General features: G+C 40.8%; 1 protein-coding gene across 9 annotated transcripts in view; it reads left to right on the forward strand.

Annotated features, from left to right (window-relative positions):
* nav1a (neuron navigator 1a) overlaps positions 1-20,154 on the forward strand; it is a 125,380-nt gene extending 105,226 nt beyond the window's left edge. For 6 of the 9 annotated variants that reach the window (XM_088082132.1, XM_088082133.1, XM_088082135.1 and 3 more), the window contains 24 exons: positions 1,192-1,978; positions 2,412-2,933; positions 3,936-3,977; positions 5,034-5,182; positions 5,297-5,476; positions 5,575-5,654; positions 5,867-5,890; positions 6,097-6,174; positions 8,436-8,519; positions 9,584-9,692; positions 9,801-9,922; positions 11,702-11,886; positions 11,991-12,153; positions 12,256-12,433; positions 12,537-12,625; positions 12,730-12,828; positions 12,935-13,106; positions 13,591-13,856; positions 13,961-14,112; positions 14,201-14,272; positions 14,381-14,586; positions 14,687-14,805; positions 15,875-16,063; positions 17,666-20,154. In XM_088082132.1, coding sequence (XP_087938258.1) covers positions 1,192-1,978; positions 2,412-2,933; positions 3,936-3,977; positions 5,034-5,182; positions 5,297-5,476; positions 5,575-5,654; positions 5,867-5,890; positions 6,097-6,174; positions 8,436-8,519; positions 9,584-9,692; positions 9,801-9,922; positions 11,702-11,886; positions 11,991-12,153; positions 12,256-12,433; positions 12,537-12,625; positions 12,730-12,828; positions 12,935-13,106; positions 13,591-13,856; positions 13,961-14,112; positions 14,201-14,272; positions 14,381-14,586; positions 14,687-14,805; positions 15,875-16,063; positions 17,666-17,761 — 4,163 coding nt within the window. In that variant the 3' untranslated portion in view covers positions 17,762-20,154. The remainder of the gene's footprint in view (positions 1-1,191; positions 1,979-2,411; positions 2,934-3,935; positions 3,978-5,033; positions 5,183-5,296; positions 5,477-5,574; positions 5,655-5,866; positions 5,891-6,096; positions 6,175-8,435; positions 8,520-9,583; positions 9,693-9,800; positions 9,923-11,701; positions 11,887-11,990; positions 12,154-12,255; positions 12,434-12,536; positions 12,626-12,729; positions 12,829-12,934; positions 13,107-13,590; positions 13,857-13,960; positions 14,113-14,200; positions 14,273-14,380; positions 14,587-14,686; positions 14,806-15,874; positions 16,064-17,665) is intronic. The other 3 variants (XM_088082138.1, XM_088082137.1, XM_088082139.1) reach the window with 3 other exon arrangements.
* The last annotated feature ends 1,452 nt before the right edge of the window (positions 20,155-21,606 follow it).

The following is a 21,606-nucleotide window of genomic DNA, read 5'->3' on the forward strand; positions in this document are numbered from 1 at the left end:
CTCAGACATGCAGAGGCCTCTTGCGTCAAGATGTGGTGATTCATGTTGTCTGCACGCTGCTGTGTCAAGCCTTGAGCTCCATTGTCTCCATAACCAGTTGGTGTCAGTAAATCAGGCTTCATTTATGTCAAAATTAATATATGCGCCTGGATTCTGTCAGTATGTGTGTCTGCTTCTCACTGTCCTGTTGGCAACGTGTATTTCTGAAGCTTAATGTTCTTGGAACGTGCCGTGTTGCGGTTATACGATGGATTGAGTTTATGACTTGACATGTAAACTCAATTTTCACATTTACAAAAGAGCTCCAAGCATAATGCGTTGTCAGTGTCACATTCCTATAAGATCCAATCACTGAGAGCTGTGAGTGTGTGTGGTATATATATGTCTGGCTTCATGTGTGTGTGTGTGTATTTTGTGGTTTTTTCAATACCCGTAAGTGACTCCAGATGTCCCAAGGCAGCACGCCGGTGGGTCCCATTCAACAGCAGTTCTTTGACTCTGTTAATGCCTTGTATATAAACCTCCCATAACAACTCCCATTAGATACAAATTAAGAGCGTGGGTAGTGTAGGCTTGCACTTGTGTGGGTGGTGCAAACACTACACATGTGTCTAATAGTTTTCTCTCATAATAACTTCCAAACAAGCCCAATTAATTTGCCAACTGGGAAATGTACAGATGGGAACAAAATCACATAATTTTCCTTCTACCTCTGTTCCACCAGGCTATCTCTCGCTCCGCCTTCTCTCCCCAAAGAGGCTTCAGGAGTGGAGAAACTCTTTTATACTGGGTGTTTCATGCACTTTTGTACCCGCAGACACGCTTCGTGAATGTGAACACCAGTTTTCCACGGCACATGTTAATCTCAGTGCTTTGCAGCTGTGACACACAGACGTGCACATACTGGGAAGCCAGAGAGAACTGTTTTAGCTCATCAGGATGGAAAAGAGGAGTAACCACATGATAACAGTGTATGAGGGTAGATGCTGGCTGAGAGTCTCGTCTATACAGTTTGCCTGCTCAGACAGGGATTTGGTTTTATCAGCAGACAGTCAGACCCTGTAGGTGGTCAGATAAGATATCATGTCCTAATATGGCTTGGTTAGTCTCACTCACCATCAGAGACTGTTTAAACTGTTGAAGTTACTCATCCATGACTTTTTTTCTTTTTCCCCTCCTCCACCTCTTTAGGTACAGTTAAGTCAGATGGGAAGCCAATAGACAAGTCCCGATTAGCAGTAAAGACCTCCGGCCTTCAGCGCTCCTCTTCTGATGCCGGTAAAGACCACAGAAATGGCATCAGTGCTGGTGAGCAACGTAAACCTCCATCTGGTCTAGTCAGGCCCTCCACTGGTGGAAACTTTGGCTTCAAGAAGCCTACCACTGCTACCAATAACAACACAAACAATCCCAGTATGCCCTGCGGCTCTGCAGCTGTGGGGAAGATTCCTAAAACATCGGGTATACCTGTCAAACCAGGAGCTGGTGGTGGTGGTAGTGGTGGAGGACGCAAGACAAGTCTGGATGTTTCAAGCACCGACCAGAGTGGTTTTCTATCTCCAAATGCAAGGACGTCTCTCCAGTACCGCTCGCTGCCTCGCCCAGCAAAGACAAGCACCCTGACTCTAACCCGACCGAGCTCAGCTCGTCCAATGAGTACTACCATGGACTCCGGCTCTGGACTGATTAAACCTCCCCAGGGCTCTAGGCTCAAAGAGCCCGCCTCAGGGCTTGGTTCTGGGTTGAGTAAAGCAGGTGGTCGTGGGATCCCAAGTCCCGGCCCTGTCAATCAGACAGACAGAGAGAAAGAGAAAGAGAGGGCCAAAGCTAAAGCTGTGGTATCTGACTCTGAGTGTGGAGGTGGGTCTCTGAAGGGCAGCCCAGCTCAGACCCCCTCAGAGAACGGAGGGAAGCTGCAGGGCCTGAGACCTCCCAGCAGTGGCAAGAGCATGGATCTGCCCTCACCCAACACACACAGGTACTGGGCTTCAGATACTACCACAAAACACACATCCTTAAAAAGTCTTTTTTTGTTAAATAATTTCATAAATTCCTCCTCCTAAACTTCTCATGATGGGAATCCAAGCAGTGGAATCTCACATGCAGAGTGAGGAACACAAAATAGCCAAAACAAATGACCAGCAGTGTCAGATATTTCCCACTTCTGTCGGTAAACCAAATAGATTCTTCTATGATAATATATGTTCATTGCCTTCCATGTGTTTTACTCTAAAAAGGGTTGTTTTTTTCAACATTTGACATAAATAATCAAATTTTTCTCTGAACAAAAAAAACCATTTTATGTTACAGTAAACACCTTGCCTAAAGCTGCAGGAAGCCTGTTCACACTTTCACATACAAAACAAGTATGAAAATGTGTTCAACTCAACACTGTCTGTCTTTGTTTTCAGGTTATCTGGGATGCGCAGCCTGGCAAAGCCTCCATCTATGGCCCAGCTGGACAAGCTGAACTCCAACAGCCTAGAGGTCGGAGTTCAGGACTCCCTGCCACCTAAAATTCCTCCCTACTCTAAACTCCAGGACCTGGCCAGCTCAGCAGGAAGCTCCCCTGGCCCCTGCCTGACCCCCAGCCCTGCTCCTTTACTCAATGTGAACTCTTCAGCCTGCTTCTCAAGCTCAGGGACAGGGTTGGGGCCCAGGCAGGTCTCTTCTCTCGGGGTTCAAGGGAACGGCGGGAACACCTCTCCCCTGCTCTACCCTCGTCTGTCTGGGCTGCATCGCAGCATGGAGTCGCTGCCGCTCCACATGAGTCTGGCCCCGGAGCCTCAGGAGATGGAACAGGAGAAGGAGAGGGAGAGTTTGGTGAGAGGCTACACCACCTTAGAGTCCCGACATAAAGATAGACAGGACGACAGAGGCCCTCCTGCCAGCTGGAGCTCTGGAAGTAAAGTCTCGTTGTCTCTCACAGACAGGTGAGATTGAGTAATCTTCAGTTTTTCATATACTTCAAACCCAACAACACAACAGTTTACATGCAAAGCATATGTTTTGTCATTCATATTTTATAACGCTGCTATGTAACTCCACCTACTGGTCCGCTAAAGAACTGCATTGACATTATTCAGTGTTCAGGGATGGCAGGAGTGATCAGGGCAGTTCTTTGACATGTTATTCCTTAGAATAATAATCCCTCCTCTTATCGAGTGGGCACCTGGAGCAGTGATTCTGGTAGCATTTGTTGACAAAATGCTGCTCATACTAGAACGGTATGGAGCTATTTTTTAAAGCAGTGGAACTGATAAAGCCAAGAAAAAAAAAGCTGTTCACACCTTCAAAGACAATAACAAACAACACAATGAAAACATTGTTGTCAGGGTATTCTCAAGAATATTACTTTTGACCAGTGGTTTCTTTAGACTAATTACTAAAATAAATGTGTCTGAATTTGACTCTAATAGAGACAAAACAATTGCAAGATGATGACCTCCATCCATTAGACATCCTATAGTAGTCACTGAAATATATTGTATATTTCATGTGTTTGCAGTGTATGCTGTACAAGATGCTACAAAATGCCCAAAATATAGAATTTGGCTTAATGGGAAGGCTAATTCAACTCAACTCAACCATAAGTAAAGGGAACAACATGCATGCCCACCCATTGACACACAAACACACACACACACACACACACACACACACACACACACACACACACACACACACACACACACACACACACACACACACACAAACACACACACACACACACACAGGCTCAGGGCTTTTTAGGCTGTTATTACTACAGGCCTATTATCAGTGTTGTACAGGCCTCAGTGACTAAAGTCATAATTATTGGCTGACACCAGCTGTCTGCCAGTTTTACTGTGCTTCTTTGTGCCTTCTGCCTGATCTGAGAGTTTAATAACTCCCTGCAGCAGAGGTTGAATATTGTCATTGTTTAATCTCCACAGTTCTCAGAGAGACAGAAACACACTGCCAAAGAAAGGTTTAAGGTAAGTGCAGAAGCACATACACGCTCTTATACGCCACACTGTCAGGCACTGACGGTTTGATGCCAATTTTGGCACAGTCCTGTAATTGCACACACACAGAGATCCCATTGATAAGATCCTCAGTGACACCATCCACCCTATAGCTGCGTGAATAGCTATTTAAAGGTGGATGGTGTCACCTGATGCGAAAGTCAAATATCAACAGCCAATCAGGATTGGTGTAATGAGATAAATCCTTCTGAGGAATACGCAGGGAGGCGCATCCCATAGTGAGACATCTCACTCATGCTACTCTGAGAACTGGGGTTATGCAAGTAACCTAAAGTTAATCCTCATCATCTCTGTCACTCGAATTCCTAAAATCCTGTTTTAATCCCCTCAAAATTGTATGTCATTGTTTCCCACTGAAAACATTTAGTTTGTCTTTCCACTCATACTTTCCAGATATTAGTACTGGGTAACACTGTATTTTTAACTCCTAGTATTTAACATTTTAGAATCGCATATAAACATTTAATTAATATAAGTTCTTGTTTAACAACTTCAGCTCCTCCTGTAAAGCATCTATAACTGTATGCTGCTAAGAAAACAGATAATAGATGACAGTATACGATGATACAGTTGTAATAATATAAAATCTTCATAGGAGAAGTTATAATTGTGGAAAATACATTAATGAACACATTCATAAAAATGTCCTTGTACCTGCTCATAGCTACATTGTAATTTCTTGTAAAAATTAAAAGCAGTATTTAAGGATTTCAATTAGTCATGCCGTGCTACCTTGAATTTGTTAAGAAAGATTTGTTGTTGTTTTTGTCGAGCTTGTAAAAGGATGTTTTGATATAGTTTTTGGTGTTGTTAATTATGGTCCCCAATCAATCAGTAAATCAATATGTTTGCCATTTTCACGGTGTGACCAACTGATATACTAATGTTCATTTGGAAGTTGAAGTATTCCTTTAACACTGTACATGAATTTACAAATGATCTATAATGACTGACATTTTTTCTATTTACTATGAGTGACACTGACTTTACTCTTTGTCTGTGCAGTTTCAGTGGTGCCTCCCAGGTCGAGGAGGAAGGGAAGGAGAAAGGAGAGCGAAGACACTCTCATACTATTCTCAGTATGACCGACTCGCTCACTCTTCCACTGCTGTCCTCACCCACCTCCCTGCCCCGCAACTCAAAAACTAGTATGGGTGAGTTTAAACACATGTAAACACTCTTTAAAGCATCCTGATGAGAATAGCTCTTCACTATGTATGCATTTCAGGTATAACATTGCTAACTTGACCCCTGCCCTCTCTTCCTAGTACCCAGCCCTGTCGGCGGACCTCCGAGGATGACTCGATCCAACAGCATCCCAACACACGATGCCTCTCTGGAGCTGTACGGAGCGTCTCCGCTGGGCAGTACACTGTCACTGGCTGAACGCCCCCGCAGCATGGGAATGGTTCGCTCCGGATCCTTCAGGGACAAGGAGCAAGACGAGGGTGAGCCCACTGAATTATGATGACATCTGTTGTTCAGTGTTTTTGTACAGCTCAGTTATAATTAATTGATTTTGTTGCTCTTAATTTTCTCCTCTCAGTTCATGGGTCGGTTCTCTCCCTGGCATCCAATGCCTCGTCAAGTTACTCCTCGGTGAGTGTGGGCAGCATGCAGAATCAGGTAGATACACCTCAGTATGTTATGTGGTGTGAGCTGTGTTTTTGTGTGAGTGTTTGTGTGTAACAGTGATGCTCTCCTCTCATTTCACACTTTAAAAAGAGACAAGACTTTCTCCCTTGGTATGCCAGATACCTTATTAGTCTCCTCTCCTCTCTACTCCTCTCCTTTTGTCTCATCTAACCACTTGACTTTTATTCCCTCTGCTTCCAAAGGCTGAGGAAAGGATTCAGGGAGAGGTAAGCGTGTTCTTTCCTGCTCTATCTTCTCCTTTGTCTCATTTCTGTCCCTTCACCCATCAATTTCATCTCTGTTGTCTGCCGGAGAACAAGTCCGTCATTCATTTCATGAACAACATCCAATCCAAGTCACCTGTGTAACGTCTGCAGCTGTCAGCTTTAAATTTGTTTTTAAAATCGTTTAACACACCTGTTTTTCCTGACAGCAAATACGTAAACTGAGGAGGGAGCTGGAATCGTCGCAAGAGAAGGTGTCTAACCTGACGACACAGCTGACGGCAAACGTATGTACTGTTTGTCTGTTATCTTACTAATCATTAATAAATGGCAGTACCTACTTGCAAATAAGAGAAAAACTCCTGCACATTGTCTAACTTCCAAAAATCATTATTTTGATGCAATGTTTTGGTACTAGACCTTCATCAGGCAAACAACTTGCATAAAGAGCCCATAACAAATTTTCCTTTTTAGTAGTCTCAAAATTTCATCTTAAAAATATACAAATTATCTTAAAGGTTACATTTTGTATTTTTTAAATCAAAAAAATTATTAATAAAAGGAGAAAAACTTTTCTTTGTTCAACCACACTGGAATCCATTTGATTGACATTTGCCATAATTAAAGCGACATATTGCAGCCTTTCACCTCGAGGCAACAAATTTGTAAAAGCCCCTCCCTCCAGTTTTACACCCTTATACTTGTCACTCATCTTGATAAACTGTCCACCTCAATGACATCTACCCCAAGGCAGAGGTAACTGATACTCATAAAGACTCCATGAGTGTTGAACAAGTGAGGGCAGGCACGAAAGAGAAATGTATTGCTCTTTTGTTTCTTACTGCTTGAATTCCATTTCACTTATAAGTTTCTTTAGTTCATGTTAGTGAACCATTTTATTGCTGCTGGAGTTATGCTCTTGCTTTTTCTGCAAGACAGTGGATCCAGACCTTTAAAACATATGCTGGTGTTCTGTAAGGTATGTTTGGCCTTGCATAGGTGCATAGGTGCACACCATAACGCAATATTTTTCTCATTGTCAACTTGTACTGTTCCAAGACTAACAACAACAATGAACTGATTCTACGTGTTGAATGAATGAACGTGAATGAACTAAGTTTTACGTGTGAGCCCAAAGCCTAATATAGCGTGTTTCTCTGTGAAATAGAACTCCATTGTTGTCCAAACACTATCAAAAACAAATCTATCAACCACTGGGAAACATGTTCGGTTATTATGATGAACATGAAAGGCGTAGTATACTTTTTCCCTTGTACTACACTCCTTCCTGAGCTGAAAATACTAATTGTTGGACCAAAATCTGCAGCTGTAAGGGATGATGTGCAAGCAGCTTTTTTTTGCACAGTGGCGAGTCCAGACTTTTTTTTTTTTTTTTATACTGGAGTGGCCCAAGTGGGGCACTAAGTTATACAGGGATTGCATGAAATATGAGCACTGCTGCGGGCACACGCATCAGTATAGCTTTAATTTACCATTTTTTGTCTTCACCACCCACTTACTTTAAATACTACATTGCAGAATCTTACAGTCATGTTCATATTTTAGTTTAAAAGATAAATAGACCTACCAATCACAACACAAGACAGTGATTTGCCAATAGTTACAGTGCCCTGACATGAAAAAATATTCAGCCTTTTATTTAAAAAAAATAAATAAAATACACGATATATCCATGACCTGTTATTAAAGATTTGAGTATTACCAGCCAATCCACTTCTCACAATATTTACCCTTCAGATAAAACAGTAAAGAGGTGGGCAGAGAGAGATTTAAAATTCAAGCTGTGGAATGTCAGTCATAGATAATTTCTGTGCTGTCTTAGCACATTTCTTATCCATGTGGGGCCCGAATAATGCTAACCTTCTCCTGAACCTCTTGCCAAGCCACTTAGCTATGACACATACACACACACACACACACGCAGGTGCCTTGCCCTTTTTCTCAACTCTGCAAGGTTGTTCCTGAACGACCACCCTGTCAGCATTTCCATTTGTCCGAGTGCAGCAGTACAGCACAGCCGTTATGCACAGCTTCATGCAGCACACATCGATCAAGTTTTGTTGTGTGTGTGAGATTTTTTTTCATACTGTTTGACCTTATTATGTGAGGGCAGTGAACGGGCAAAATAGATGCACGGATCACATCAAGATTATGTGCGATTAATGACTTGGCTTTATGCATTATTCTACTGTGTTAATACATTCTTTAAAGGAGAGGGGAAAGTCATTTTCCCTTCCTGCTCTGGGCTGAAGTGGGTGTGTGTGAGAGAGAGATTAGGGAGGAGGAGAATTTTCCACAGGAGACATCCTGTTTAGCCTTTGTGTGTTATTCAGTCTTTTAGCACCTCGAATACGAGGGATAAAGGGGCAGAGGAAATCTGTTGAATCTTTTCCTGTATTGGGTGTTAATTTTAGTTTCATTCATCTCCCTTTACTTTATCCGTGTCTAGATGTAAATGATGCTTTGATTAGATCAAGAATTAATCACATTTTGTTTTATTGTTTTTGACTTTATCTTTTCCAAACAGGCAAATCTGGTGGCTGCCTTTGAACAAAGCTTGCAGCTGATGACAACGCGGCTGCAGAGTCTGTCAATAAGCCACGAACAGAAGGTAACGTCACATCCACATTTCAAACACAAACCTAAATTCCAGCTGCAGCCCACCATTGTGCTTGCCTTATAAGCAGCGAAGAGCAGGCGGTATTGTGCTAACATGGAGCGAGGTGACTTTGATCACAGCCTGCGGTTAGGAGTTGAATGTAGGTTAAGGGCTCGCGCCGCAGTCCCACAGGGTGACTTAGTGTGAGAAGAGGACAGAGGATCAATGAAAAAAAACCTTCGCTTTAGGCTGAGTGAAAAGTGCAAACAGCTTGCATGTGCACGCACACCAAACATCACATTCCTGCATTCTTCAGCCTTTGTATCCGTTTTGCTGTGGATAAATTGATCAGTGCCTGAGGCGGTGTTTAGTGTGTGCACAAATGTGAGGAGTCTCTCTTAGTGCTTCATGCCTTGCTGCTCCCACTGAAAGACCCGTCTAGACCACTCCAGAGAAACTCTTTGTTGTGTGTGCCAGCGCGCTGACCTGTGCAGCTCAGCCTGGAGCACAGGCTCTTTAACCTTGAGGAGATGGGCCGGGTGGCTCTATGTAGAGAGGAGTGAGATCGACTTTAGCACACAATGAGCAGCACAGAAAGGCTCTCTTGTTCTTCAGTCTTTGTCGTTTTGAACTGTTAACATGCCAAGCAGGTGTATGAGTGCATAAATTTACAGTTAAAAGTAAAGTGACAGTTTAAATTTATTTATTATTTATTTATTATTCATTTATTTATTTTTAAAGAGTAAACAATAAGAATAAAGATACATAATAGCACTATGTCTGAAGTGGTGATAAACTATCATATGCCTAATTAGTTATATTTTCTTACACAACATTTTCATTTAATTTTTTAATTTTTAATTTTTTCTTCCCTTTCCATTGCTCTGTTCTATGCTTGAGGACCCCAGTCACTGTAAAATGCAGGGGAAAGGAAAAAACGTCACGTTTTTCATTATGAAAAGTTTAACCTACTTTGCTTCTTTAAAATAATATACTAACTGTCATACAGCTCTGAGTTTTGCAGACTAATCTATCCCAATCAAACCCACTAACATTTATTAAATTTTTTTGTATAGGACTCAGAGCTGGTGGAGCTGAGGGAGACCATCGAGGCTCTTAAGGTCAAAAACGAAGAAGCCCAGGCTGTCATACAAGGAGCCTTAAACAACCCAGATAATATGAAAGGTTTGGAGACGAACCAGTTGATATTTCTGTTTTCTTTTGTCCCTCTGCACACCTGCCTGTATCTCTGCCCATTTGCCTCTTTTGATGATGAGTTTTATTGTTTACCAGACATGCAGATTCGACGTCAGAATTCATGTGAAAGCATCTCCAGTCTCAACAGCCTGACCAGCATGTCCAGCATAGGCAGCTTGAAGGACCAAGATGCCAAGAAAAAGAAGAAAAAGAGCTGGGTAAGAACAGGCGCTGCATGTGAGGAAGTGACTTACTCTCACAACCTGGTGTTTGTCTCTGCTCAGTTTATTCTCTGCAGTGAAAATGTCATAGTAGTAAGTGTGACAAGTCTCTCCCTCCTCATTTTTCTGTTTTAGGTCTTTGAGGTGAGTGCAGTCATTGTGTCCTCATAAAGCCTCTATAATTTTCTGTCATACAGCATTATGAAACATCTTAAACTCTAATCCTCAAGTACCCTCCATCTCTGCTCATTGACCTCCTAAAGTACTGATTAACTGTAATTCAGTTAGAGTGGCAATCAGCAGACATGATGTTCTGTAAAAGTTCTCACTTTAATTATCAGTTTATTGATTGGGGTTGTCAAATTATGTTTCCCCTCATTTACACCATGCTTTATTGTGTATTTCTTCCTTCGTTGATTTTTTTACAACCTTACTGAGTAACCCATACTGACCTAAAAGCTGGGTACAAAATCTGCAAAAACACTGGCTATAACTTTGACCTATTTACAGAAAATGACTGGAAGCCTTAAGGAATAGTTTCTCATCTTGGGAAATATGCCTATTTGTTGTCTTGCCAAACTACTCTCAAGTCTGTCAGGTAAATAAGAAGCTACCGTCAATAGCCTGTAAGCTTAGTGCATCATAAAGACTAAAAAAGACGGGTAAACAGGCAGCGAGCTTGGCTCAGTTTGAAGTTACCAAATTTGCGTAGCTGCACATTTGTTTGATGAATGTGTTAGTAAGCTGTAGAGGTACTGGTGGGCCTTTTTTTCTTTTTTTTAAATAAATGCTAGCTGTCTTCCGCTGCTTGCATTCATAATGCTAAGCCCAACTAATAGCCAGTTGGTTCAGACTTCATATTTAATAGGCGGTATCAATCTTCTTATCTCACTCATGGCAAAAGAGAGAATAAGCTTTTCCTAAGATGAGGAACCACTCCTTTAAGGGGTAACTTTGGTGTTTTTCAATCTTTTTTTTCATGTTTTTTTGTCAAACAAGTAAGTGGGAATCTAAATTTTTGACCAGTATTAAGTGAGACCGCTGCAGCCTGCAGCCATGAGAAAGGCTACAATGTAACCACTTGGGGCGTGTTGGAACCGTCTGTTCACATCCACTAAAAGTGCTTGTTTTGGCCACTGACATGCTCAGATTATATTGTCTGACAATCCCCACAGTGATAGACCTTTCTGTTTATACTAAGATACTGTTTGACTGGAAACAGCCCTGAAACCACTATTGCTTATTCCACCAAACTCCATGTGAAGAACCAGCATATTTTCACATTCAACTAGGTAAATTAAGAATTTATTTCAACCAAACCAGAGCGGGTGACTGCTGGAACAGTACAAAGATGAAGCAAGGCAGTTTTAATTAGTTTTATTATATTTCTGTTGACTCTAAATTAAGTGAATTCTACAAAGACAAAACTATTATTTATTTAAATAGAGTCTTATGGCTTTGGTGAGAGCGATTTGGGGGCTGTTTCTGGTGATTTTACTCTTTAAAAAAAGGTCTATCTCTGGCGAAAACAAGCACTTTTAGTGGACCCATTTGAAAAATTGTTGTTCCTAGGAGTCACTTAGACTCAAAAGCATGGGAACATAATGTCCAAGTTAAAAAATACCAAAGTTAGCTTTAATATCAAGCATGTATTGGGTTAACAATCCTAACACCACATTCTTTTTTTTACCTCGCCAAGTAATTAATGTAGTAATCCACTGAATATTAGTTCAATGGCCGTCTCTCCTTCTTTCTCGCTCCTCTCCACCGTTGTAGCTGAGGAGCTCTTTCAACAAGGCATTCAGCATTAAGAAAGGCTCTAAAACATACTCAGACATTGAGGAAATTGCCACCCCTGACTCCTCGGCTCCCAACTCCCCAAAGATGCTCCATGAGGGAGGAGATGAAGGAGAAAATCAGCCCTCAACCCTCAATACTTCGGCCTCTGCCACCTCATCTGTGTGAGTACACAAACACCTGCCTACAGCTCTTAGCTCAATAGTGAGAAAGCCAGTTTAGCCATCAGGGGTGTCTGGCACTGATATGCAAATCTTGTCCCCTCCAGGATCATGGAGACTACAGAGGAGGGAGATAATGAGGAAACGGCAGTATCAGACTTGCGCTCAGAACTCTGGGTGAAAGAGAGAGAACTGACAGACATCCGATTGGAAGCCTTAAGCTCTGCACATCAGCTGGAGCAGCTTCGAGAAGCCATGAACAGCATGCAGGTTTGTTTTGCCTGTATGTTCTAAGACCTGCAGTATTAATGATGATTTGTTTGTGAGTTAATATAACTAGAATCTAAATTTTTTTACCTTCCTGTGTCATAGTCAACGGTGGAGAACCTGAAGGCGGAGAATGACCATTTGAAAACAGGCTCCGGCCCCACCTCTTCCACATCCCAGCCCTCAGGTCTGGCCTCTCTTCTCGGGCCGTCACTGAGGCAGCCAATGAGCATGTCCCTCACCAAGTCCTTCAGCCTCAGTCTAAATGATTGTAAAGATCCCGGTAAGAGACGAACATAGAATCCTACCTTTTTTTCATGCATAGTATATAGATACAAGTTGTATGTCTATACTTCTTTCATGGGGTCTTTTCTGTACTTTTTCAGACACGTCTTCAGTTGACTCATTAAGTATGTCTTCCCAGCGGGATGAGGTGTGTGCACGAGTGCTGGTCCGCATTGGAGATCAAGCAGAGGTAAACACAGAACACCTTTAATGGACACGATATTCAATTATGTTACCGGCTTTAAATGGAACAGCTGGGTGATTGTACGTGTTTTCTTATCTCTGTCTGTTCAGGACAGTAAGCAGCAGCAGGATTTCTACCTGGGCTCAGTGCTGGTCGGTGCAAGAACTGACTGGTCCTGTCTCGACACTCTTATAGCTAAGACCTTCAAGGTAAGTCAATGCTGGTCCTCTCTCAGTGCATAGATATTTGTTGTTCTAATTTATAGTATAGCTGTGATTTGATAGATTAGTGCTTATTTGTTATCTTTTTCACCAGGACTATCTAACTCAAGTGGACCCGACTGCCAGTCTTGGTCTGTCCTGTGATTCGCTGCACATGTACCAGCTGACCCAGGGAGTGCAGAGGGTGATAGGAGGGGACAAACCTCAAGCCTCGCCTTATCGTTGCCTTAGCAATGGTTCAGCGCGCATACTTGTCACTTTGAAAGGTTAATGTCTACGATTAATAATCGCACTATTACTACTATACCAATAGTTTTTCATAAAGGAATACTTAAACCACGAAATGATCATCTGTCTATCTATTGCTTATCCTGTGTAACCTTGAGTTTGTGAAGAAAAGTTTGTTTTTCTTACATGCCTCCACGTTGAGCGACTAAAAACAGTCCCTACTCAGCAATGTATGGCCTGTAATGATAACTCAAAAAGGCAACAAAGCCTTAATTGGGATGATTGTCTCACTCAAGTAAGAGTAATTTTGCAAACATGCAGCAAAGTGTGGAAGCTAGTCTGTGTCTAGATGGTAGGGAATTTAAAAACTCATGTTATGCTGTTGATATGAAAGTAGATGTGATTTGAAATAAAGGAGAAACACCAGCACTGTTTTTACATACTATATTTACAAGTTTTTAATGATGGATATAAATCCAGTTACTTCTTTTCACTCTCTCTCCTGTGTCTTTGTCTCTTTAGGTCTCAGAGAAAAATGTGTTGACTCTCTGGTGTTTGAGACTCTGATTCCTAAGCCAATGATGCTGCACTACATCAGCTTGGTGCTGAAACACAGGCGTCTGGTTCTATCTGGGCCTAGTGGAACTGGAAAGACTTACCTGGCTCAACGTCTGGCCCACTACCTCCTGCAGCGCAGCCGGACTGACTTGTCTGAGGCTGACCACGAGACCTGTGTCCTCGGTCGCAGCGCTGCTGTCACCTTCAACATGCATCGTCAGTCACAGAAGGTAACATATGACTCTGGACAGTTTTAAGTCTTTTTGCCACACAAATTTCCACTCACATAAATTTTAAATTCACTCACACTTCACTCACGTCTTTGATTTCACAGGAGTTGCAGTTGTATCTTTCTGATCTAGCAAATCAGATAGACAGAGAGAGTGGAGGAGAACTGCCGCTGGTGGTTATTATTGATGACATCAGTGACTCAGCAGCCATCACTGAGCTTGTTAACGGAGCTCTCACCTGCAAGTATCACAAATGGTGAGTCATTTCAAACTGTTGTCATTTCTCTGAAGAGATAAGAAATACAGTTTCATGAAACCACATAAAATAACTGTTGGTGTTTCAGTCCTTACATCATTGGGACAACCAATCAGCCTGTAAAGATGACATCTAACCATGGTCTGCACCTCAGCTTCAGGTGAGCCTGAGAATGATTACAATGCCATCTCTTACTTTGATACATTATCAAATACAAAATAAAGCTATCCTGTGGGGTAAAAGTAACACTTCCTGCACATGACCACAGGATGGTAATATTCTCCAACAACGTGGAACCTGCAAATGGGTTCCTGCTGAGGTACCTGCACCGTAAAGCCGTGGAAGCTTACCAGGAGAAGGAGCAGGACTCTGCACGCCACCAGGCTCTCCTCCTCGTACTGGACTGGATCCCTCAGCTCTGGTACCACCTCCATACTTTCCTGGAGAAACACAGCACTTCAGACTTCCTCATAGGTGAGAGACAGCAGACACAGTATTGGTTAAGGTAGAAAACAGGAGATGGGGGATAATTGGATCTGGAACAGGATATAAGTTAACATTTTGCTTCCACTAGGTCCCTGCTTCTTCCTGTCATGCCCAGTATCGGTGGCAGAGTTCAGGCAGTGGTTCATTGACCTGTGGAACCACTCCATCATACCGTACCTGCAGGAGGGAGCCAAAGACGGCATCAAGGTGAACACATACAGATATCCTACAATGTTTAACATTACTCCCAACAACTACAACTTTATTCCTTTACCTCTTCACATATTGTTTTACAATGGATGTCTAATGGGGCATTTTCGGTTCAGTTCGGTTCAGTACACATTTTTTGCATTGAATAAGTTGTGGATGGTACCTTGAGTACTTTTGGAACCATCCCCATTTTTCGTCATCCCTCTTCTTTGGGATACCTAGCATACAGATCCGGTACTAAAAGGTGGAGCTAGAAATGCTGCAGTCCGTTGATGGGCCAGTAGAGAATCAACAGGGCTGAGCTGTGGCTGGTTTAACCACAGTTCATACCAGTAAGTTTTTCATGCATCAGTAAACTATAACTATAAAAAGAAGAAAGAATGTTTTACAACCACTAGCAGCAGCTGTGGGCAGAGAAAAAAAATTAATTCACTGGGCAGCTGGCAACTTTTAAGGTGGAACATTTACTTATAATGTTACTCAGTGCAGAGATGATGATGTGAATCAACACACCTTAAATTTCAATATGACAACTTAGACTATTCATTTGTTTTTACTTTCATTTTTGGATGGCTTTCTCTTTGAAGTTTTAGTGTTTTAAAAAAAAATGTATATTAATTGCAACCAGATTGTGTGTACTGCATGTATTCTGTCATCACTTGGAGAAAAAAACTTTGCAGAGCGCTTATACAGTCTGCGGCACAGTGTTGTGGTTCCAATGCACTCGGGCAGCACTCAACCCCAGCTCTTGCCTGACAAGGAGTCAATGCACAAACCGTTTGTTTATAAATGTCCCATTGAGAGAGACCCCCATTGCAAACTGTAGCCCAGTTCTGTGGATGATAAACAAGGTGCAGACTTCACTCTGTATCACTGGTGAATAAGAAAAAATACAGCGAGTGCTGCTGGACGGAGCAGTGAGGTGAGAACAACCCCACCCACATGTAAGAATACCGTCTGCAGTGGAAATGCTAAACAGATCTACATGTTTGTTGGTGGTACTTTTGGTTCCAGAGGCACTATACAGAAAGCTTTTGATGGAAACACAGATTATCTGTTCTCTCAGGTGCACGGACCGAAGGCAGTATGGGAGGATCCAGTGGAGTGGGTGAGAGGGACCCTCCCTTGGCCCAATGCACAGCAGGACCAGTCCAGACTCTTCCACCTACCTCCCCCCAGCATAGGTCCGCCCAGTGAGGAGAAGAAGCCCCCCAAAGATACACCTCCACCCAGCACACTGGAGTCAGACCCACTGGTAAGGTTTCTTTTGAGATGGGGGACTAGTTTAGGGCTGTGAGGATGATGGATAGGTATGAGGAGAATATGAATTGAGATAGACTTCAGGGGATCATTTTAAGGATTTCTGGTACTTTTATAAATATTATAAAGTTTTATGTCGACATAATGTAGCTCTAATATTTTTATATTTAGTTTGAAATTTTGTCCATAAAAATACGTAGAAACCCTACATTATGTTCTTATTTACTAAGAGACAGCACTAAGGTTTTGCACAGGCTAAAGAAAAGAAAAAAACATGCGAAAAATAGATTTGCCTGACAAACAAAAGGAATGAGAAGAAAGAAAAATGCAACAGGGCTTTTTATGTCTTCGGACTCTTACGCTGTGTTTATTGTTAAGCACCAATTTGCCTAGTCAAATTCCTTGCATGTGCTTTTGGTAGCACTTAATGACCTCAGAAGAACTGAAGCTGGGCTCATTTGCATCCGCAGTCCTAATGCTGTGCTGAATTGTGAAATTGCAGAAATGCAAAATTTTGCACCCCTGATGTTTTTTGCAACAATTTTCATAAATATTCCACTTAACTCTGGCTGGAAAGAGCCTCTCAAATGTGAGGATTTAACATTTCTGTCATTTTATGAGCCGAACAGTTATCTCAATAACCATAGATGGGGTGCCCAGTAGCTCATCTGGTAGAGCGGGCACCTCATGTACAAAAGCTTTGTCGTAGCTGCGAATCAAGTGAATCTAACCCACCTTTGCTACATGTCATCCCATCTCTCTCTCCCCCTTTCACTCTGAAGCTGTCCTGTCAAATTAAGGCAAAAAAAGCTTAAAATAGAAATGTTTTACAATTTAAGGGTATTACTATACAAGAATTGTCAGTTACTGTTTGTAAGTACAACAAACTAATCCTTTCCTCCCTAACTGCTGGTTCACATACAAGCTGCAAGCTACTATAGGAACATTACATTTGTTGTAATGGACAAGCATATGCTACAAGCTAGCAAAGCTAATTGCCAGCAAAAAACTGCCAAGTGTGCGTCGCTCTTCATCCCCAGTCCTCATTTTCAATTTTCTCTGGTAGAGTTGAAGTGAAAGCCAACTCATTTTACCTCAATATATCTGCTTTGTTTTGGGGTTTTTTTTTGCAGCTGTGCCCATTATTTTTCAGGCTCCCTCTTGGATGTGTGCTACTTATGGTCTGGCACCTTGTCGCTAACTTTTTATAAAGTCCTGACCTCACCTGTGCTGTTTTTGGCTGGGAGCTGCACACCCATTAACATCTTTAACATGGCAAAAATAGAAAAAAATGAGAAAATACAGACAAGGAGCAGAGTCTCTTCAGATAAATACACCACTTCAAATTTCTAGTGGGTCATAAGAGATGATTAAGAGGGATTACCCCTGTTTGAGTCTATACACAGTTTTTTTTTGTTTTGTTTTTTTAATTTTTTTATTCTGCAGCATATACCTTCAGTGGATAAGAAAAGTAATCTTTGGTTGCCATAATGCTGATGTATTTTAGGAGAAATTTCATCTACGCCAAGCTATTTCTAACCTTGTAAAAACAAAACATGTCTGTTAATCTGCATCTCCGTCTCCTCCTGCCACCCAGATGGCAATGCTGCTGAAGCTCCAGGAGTCGGCCAACTACATTGAGTCTCCAGAGCAGGAAGGCTGTCTGGATCCCTCTCTGCAGGCTACACTCTGAGAATAACACGCGACTGTCAGTCAAGCTGTGGAACTAGAGACTCTTTATTAAGACTGACACAGCGGGCGCAGTCCCAATGAGACTTCAAAGACTCAATAATTAACTTAACTGTGTGCTCAGTGAGCAAAGCTAAATGTAAAGGATCTATAGAGAGAGTGATTATGGACGAAGGGTTTGCTCTGCCCTGCTATCAGATAGAAACTGCTCTGACAGGAAGCTGTGATCATGTCAGGGAAAGACTTGTCTCTTCTCTGCCCTCAATTCGTTCCAGATTGTTAAATCTGCAAGTGCATGGTAACCGGAATAGTATGATGCAAAATATTACCTATAATCCTATTGATCAAGACCCATACTTTTCTTTTAACAACATTCACCTTCAAACTATTGGTGCTTATTGTTACTGGTTTTCTTTTAAGGCTTCATTTCATAAAGAAATTCACCTCAGAAGTAGGATAATCACTCGACGACGGCCAAAAAATGCACTTTATTTTCTACTTGCGGCAATTGGACTTTAGGAGGCTGTGTCAGTGACTGTGTATCAAACAGGAATCATGCAGTGCATTAGCAATTCCTCTAGATGGCAGCATCTACTCCTGCCACAGTGCTCTCCTGGTTTGCTTTCTGACTTGGTGCTCAGCAAAATTCAACACATTACTCCATAACACAGCCATGAAAATGGCCTTGAATGTTTATTTCTCATCTCAGTTCAGCCATTGTGTCATTCATTGATCAAATATCAGAGGCTGTAAGAGGAACGTGCATGGATGAATAATGATTTTTGTAGGGTCAGTCTATAAAGAAATCCTTGGTTTCCTCCAGTAATATACTGATATTATAAACACAGAAACTGACCCTACTCAACATACTGTAAACAAAAAAAAGCTTGTTTATCTTGTCTGCCCAAACAGCCTACCATTTCTGGCTATGCTTGCATATGTTCTGTATTTAGATATCGGTTTTAAAACACAAAATTCTCTTGTGATAGATGAGGATTTGAAAATCTTGATTTTGTAGGATTTTATACTGAGTCATCTTCAAAGGTCATCTGTACACAGCAGATAACACTCCACGATCGACTGTCACTCTACACTTCTGTCGTCACTTCTCACTGGGGCATTTCTCATTCATCATCCCATGAGGGGAAGTGGAGAACATCAGCGAGAATTTTTAAAAAAAAGAACATACCTGTCATCAGCTGAAAAAAGAGTTTCCTTCCGCATCACATTTTCTTTTTTTATCTTTTATAACACCTTTTTTTCAAACTGTTTCCTTCTCGCATGAGAGTTACTGCAAGAGTTAGAGCTGTGGGAAAGAAAGGTTGAAACTTATTTTTAAGTGGCTTCCTCCTATTCCTTTCCTTTGTTCATTTGCACATAATATATGTTTGATTACAGAGTATTTATTGCTCAAATCTTGACTGTTCTTGTGACGAAGGAAGAAGGCACAAAAAGGTGTGTAAGAGGAGAAAACTGTAGGTAGTAGAGATAAACCTCTCAGCCCCTTTGACCCTGAAGTACCTCAGACTGCCATACTCTGTCCAGATGTTCCTCTACTTTCCAAACAGGGTGAAAAGTAGAGACACAATGCCTAAATCTATCTGTGCCTGAAACACAATTTGGCCTAAAGCTGCTTCTGAGCTGCTGAAATCTACCACGCGGAGGCCTCGATTCAGAGGAAACATCATCACTTCCTCTCACCTACTCTGATGTCACTTTATTGTCGTCACCTTGTGGGGTAATCAGTTTTGAGCTTTGGCTGGTGGTCATGGTGGTAAGCTGTTAAGATGATGTGCATGTCAGTTAATTCTGCAGTAGATGTGTATCATGACTGGACTGCTTGCGTGAGCTTTGACACCATTTGTGTGAAAGACTTGACATCTTTTTGGAGTTGCCTAAGAGTTGGAAGCAGTGTAGGAAAATATTTTAGCCTGGAGATGATATGTTAATGCATGTATCCCCTGGTTTGTTCCCAAAGTTTTGTTTCATTGGACCTACCACACTAAACCTTATCACGGGAGGGATTTTTATTAACTGGATATCTTCCTCTTTTCACATTGCTTTTAAGAGCAGACATTTGTTTTTTCTTATGCAAATATTTGTAAAGGTTTCTTTCTCTTTTGTACATGACATCACTATTGTAAACACTGTAAATAGTCAGTGCATCTGCGACAACAATCACTTAAAAAAAAATTGTAGAGATCTAAGAGAAGGCATGGCCCCTGTATGCAGAAAACGGGCGTCTTCGGGGGTTTTATTGTCCTCCTCTGGTGGGAAGGAGCATTTGGCTTAAAAGGGGCCCTAATAATGGTTGTATGGCATGTCTCTATAACCACATCAAATCCCATATGTCTAACATTGAGCAATGAACACAATAAAGTCATGCCATTCGTCACAGCACTGCCTCGCTTGGCTGTTTGACATTATGGAATCCACTAGGAGGTGCTCATACTTCTGTATGTGATCATTTATTATGTTGTATGAACATTTTAACTGTGTGATGCTTTTTGTTACAGCAAAAAAAAAAATATTTTGCATTACTTAAATGTAGATTTAACTGTTTGTACATGTTTTAAAAAATTAGTTATTATTACAACAAGCCCGCGTAGGGTGAGTCATTATGATGAGAAACTTTTTTAAAATAATGACTTAACTCTAAATCATGGCTTACTATCTTAGAATAATGACTTACCTATCTCAAATTAATAATTTTGTAAGTCGAAATAAATAAATCAAAATTAAAAAAATAACATCTCAAAACACAGACTTTCTTATTTTAAAATAGTGAGTTAATATCTTAAAACAATGACTTACCTATCGTAAAATAAATGTGTATCTCAAAGTAATGAGTAACTTTCTCAAAAGTGATGAGTTATTTCTAAATAATGACTTGCATGAGTTGCTAACTCAAAATGATAAGTTAATATTTCAAAAACAATGAGAAACTTCCTCAAAAGAATGACTCACTAATCTCAAAATAATGGCTGACTTATATCAAAATAATTATTTTGTATACTCAAAAAAGACACTATCTCGAAATAATGGGAAACTCTCTAATGGCTAGTATCTCATATGGTTACTAAAATAATGACATGCTTATCTTAAAATATTGAGAAATTTAATGACTCACTTTTCTCAAATAAATGACTTTGTGTTTCAAAATTGTAAGTTTCGCAAAATAATGACCTTATATCTTAAAATAATGACATACTTATCTAAAATAAGTTGATGATGATGACTTAATGATTAATGACTTACTCAAAATATTGCCTTACTGATGACAAAATAATGACTTGGAAGGCCTATCTCAAAATTGACATCTCAAAATAAAGACTTTCCCGTCTCCAAATGAGAAATTTTCTAATCATTTTTAGATATTAACATAATAATTTGAGAATACTTCTAATTCATTTTTTTAAAGTTTTTTTTTTGTAAATTAAGTTTTTATTTAAGTCTTACGATTAATCAAACATCATATTAAGAAAAAAACACCCAAAAAACAGGCAACCACAGAGCATAACGAAGCATATCATCATTTGTTACATACTGGATATAGTGAGTGACGTTAATTAAAGGAAATAAAGCAAAATAAATATGCCTTCCTACCTTAACATGTTATAGGCACCTATTTCCACCATTTATGTAATTTACATATTTTTTTACATTTAAATTTATTTATATTTCTTTATTTATTTACATAAAAATATGTACCCAAACCTGGGAAAAAAATGTTTTTTATTATCATGACTTACAGGATTTTTTTTGTCATCACACTGGTGGAAATATGCTTCCATACTGCAGACATGAGGATGTAACTGAGATGGGGGGGGTTAAAATCAGGGGATGGGT

Source organism: Plectropomus leopardus, chromosome 9 (assembly GCF_026936395.1).
Source record: "Plectropomus leopardus strain MGB_pleo_1.0 chromosome 9, ASM2693639v1, whole genome shotgun sequence".
In the NCBI taxonomy this organism is placed as follows: Eukaryota; Metazoa; Chordata; class Actinopteri; order Perciformes; family Serranidae; genus Plectropomus; species Plectropomus leopardus.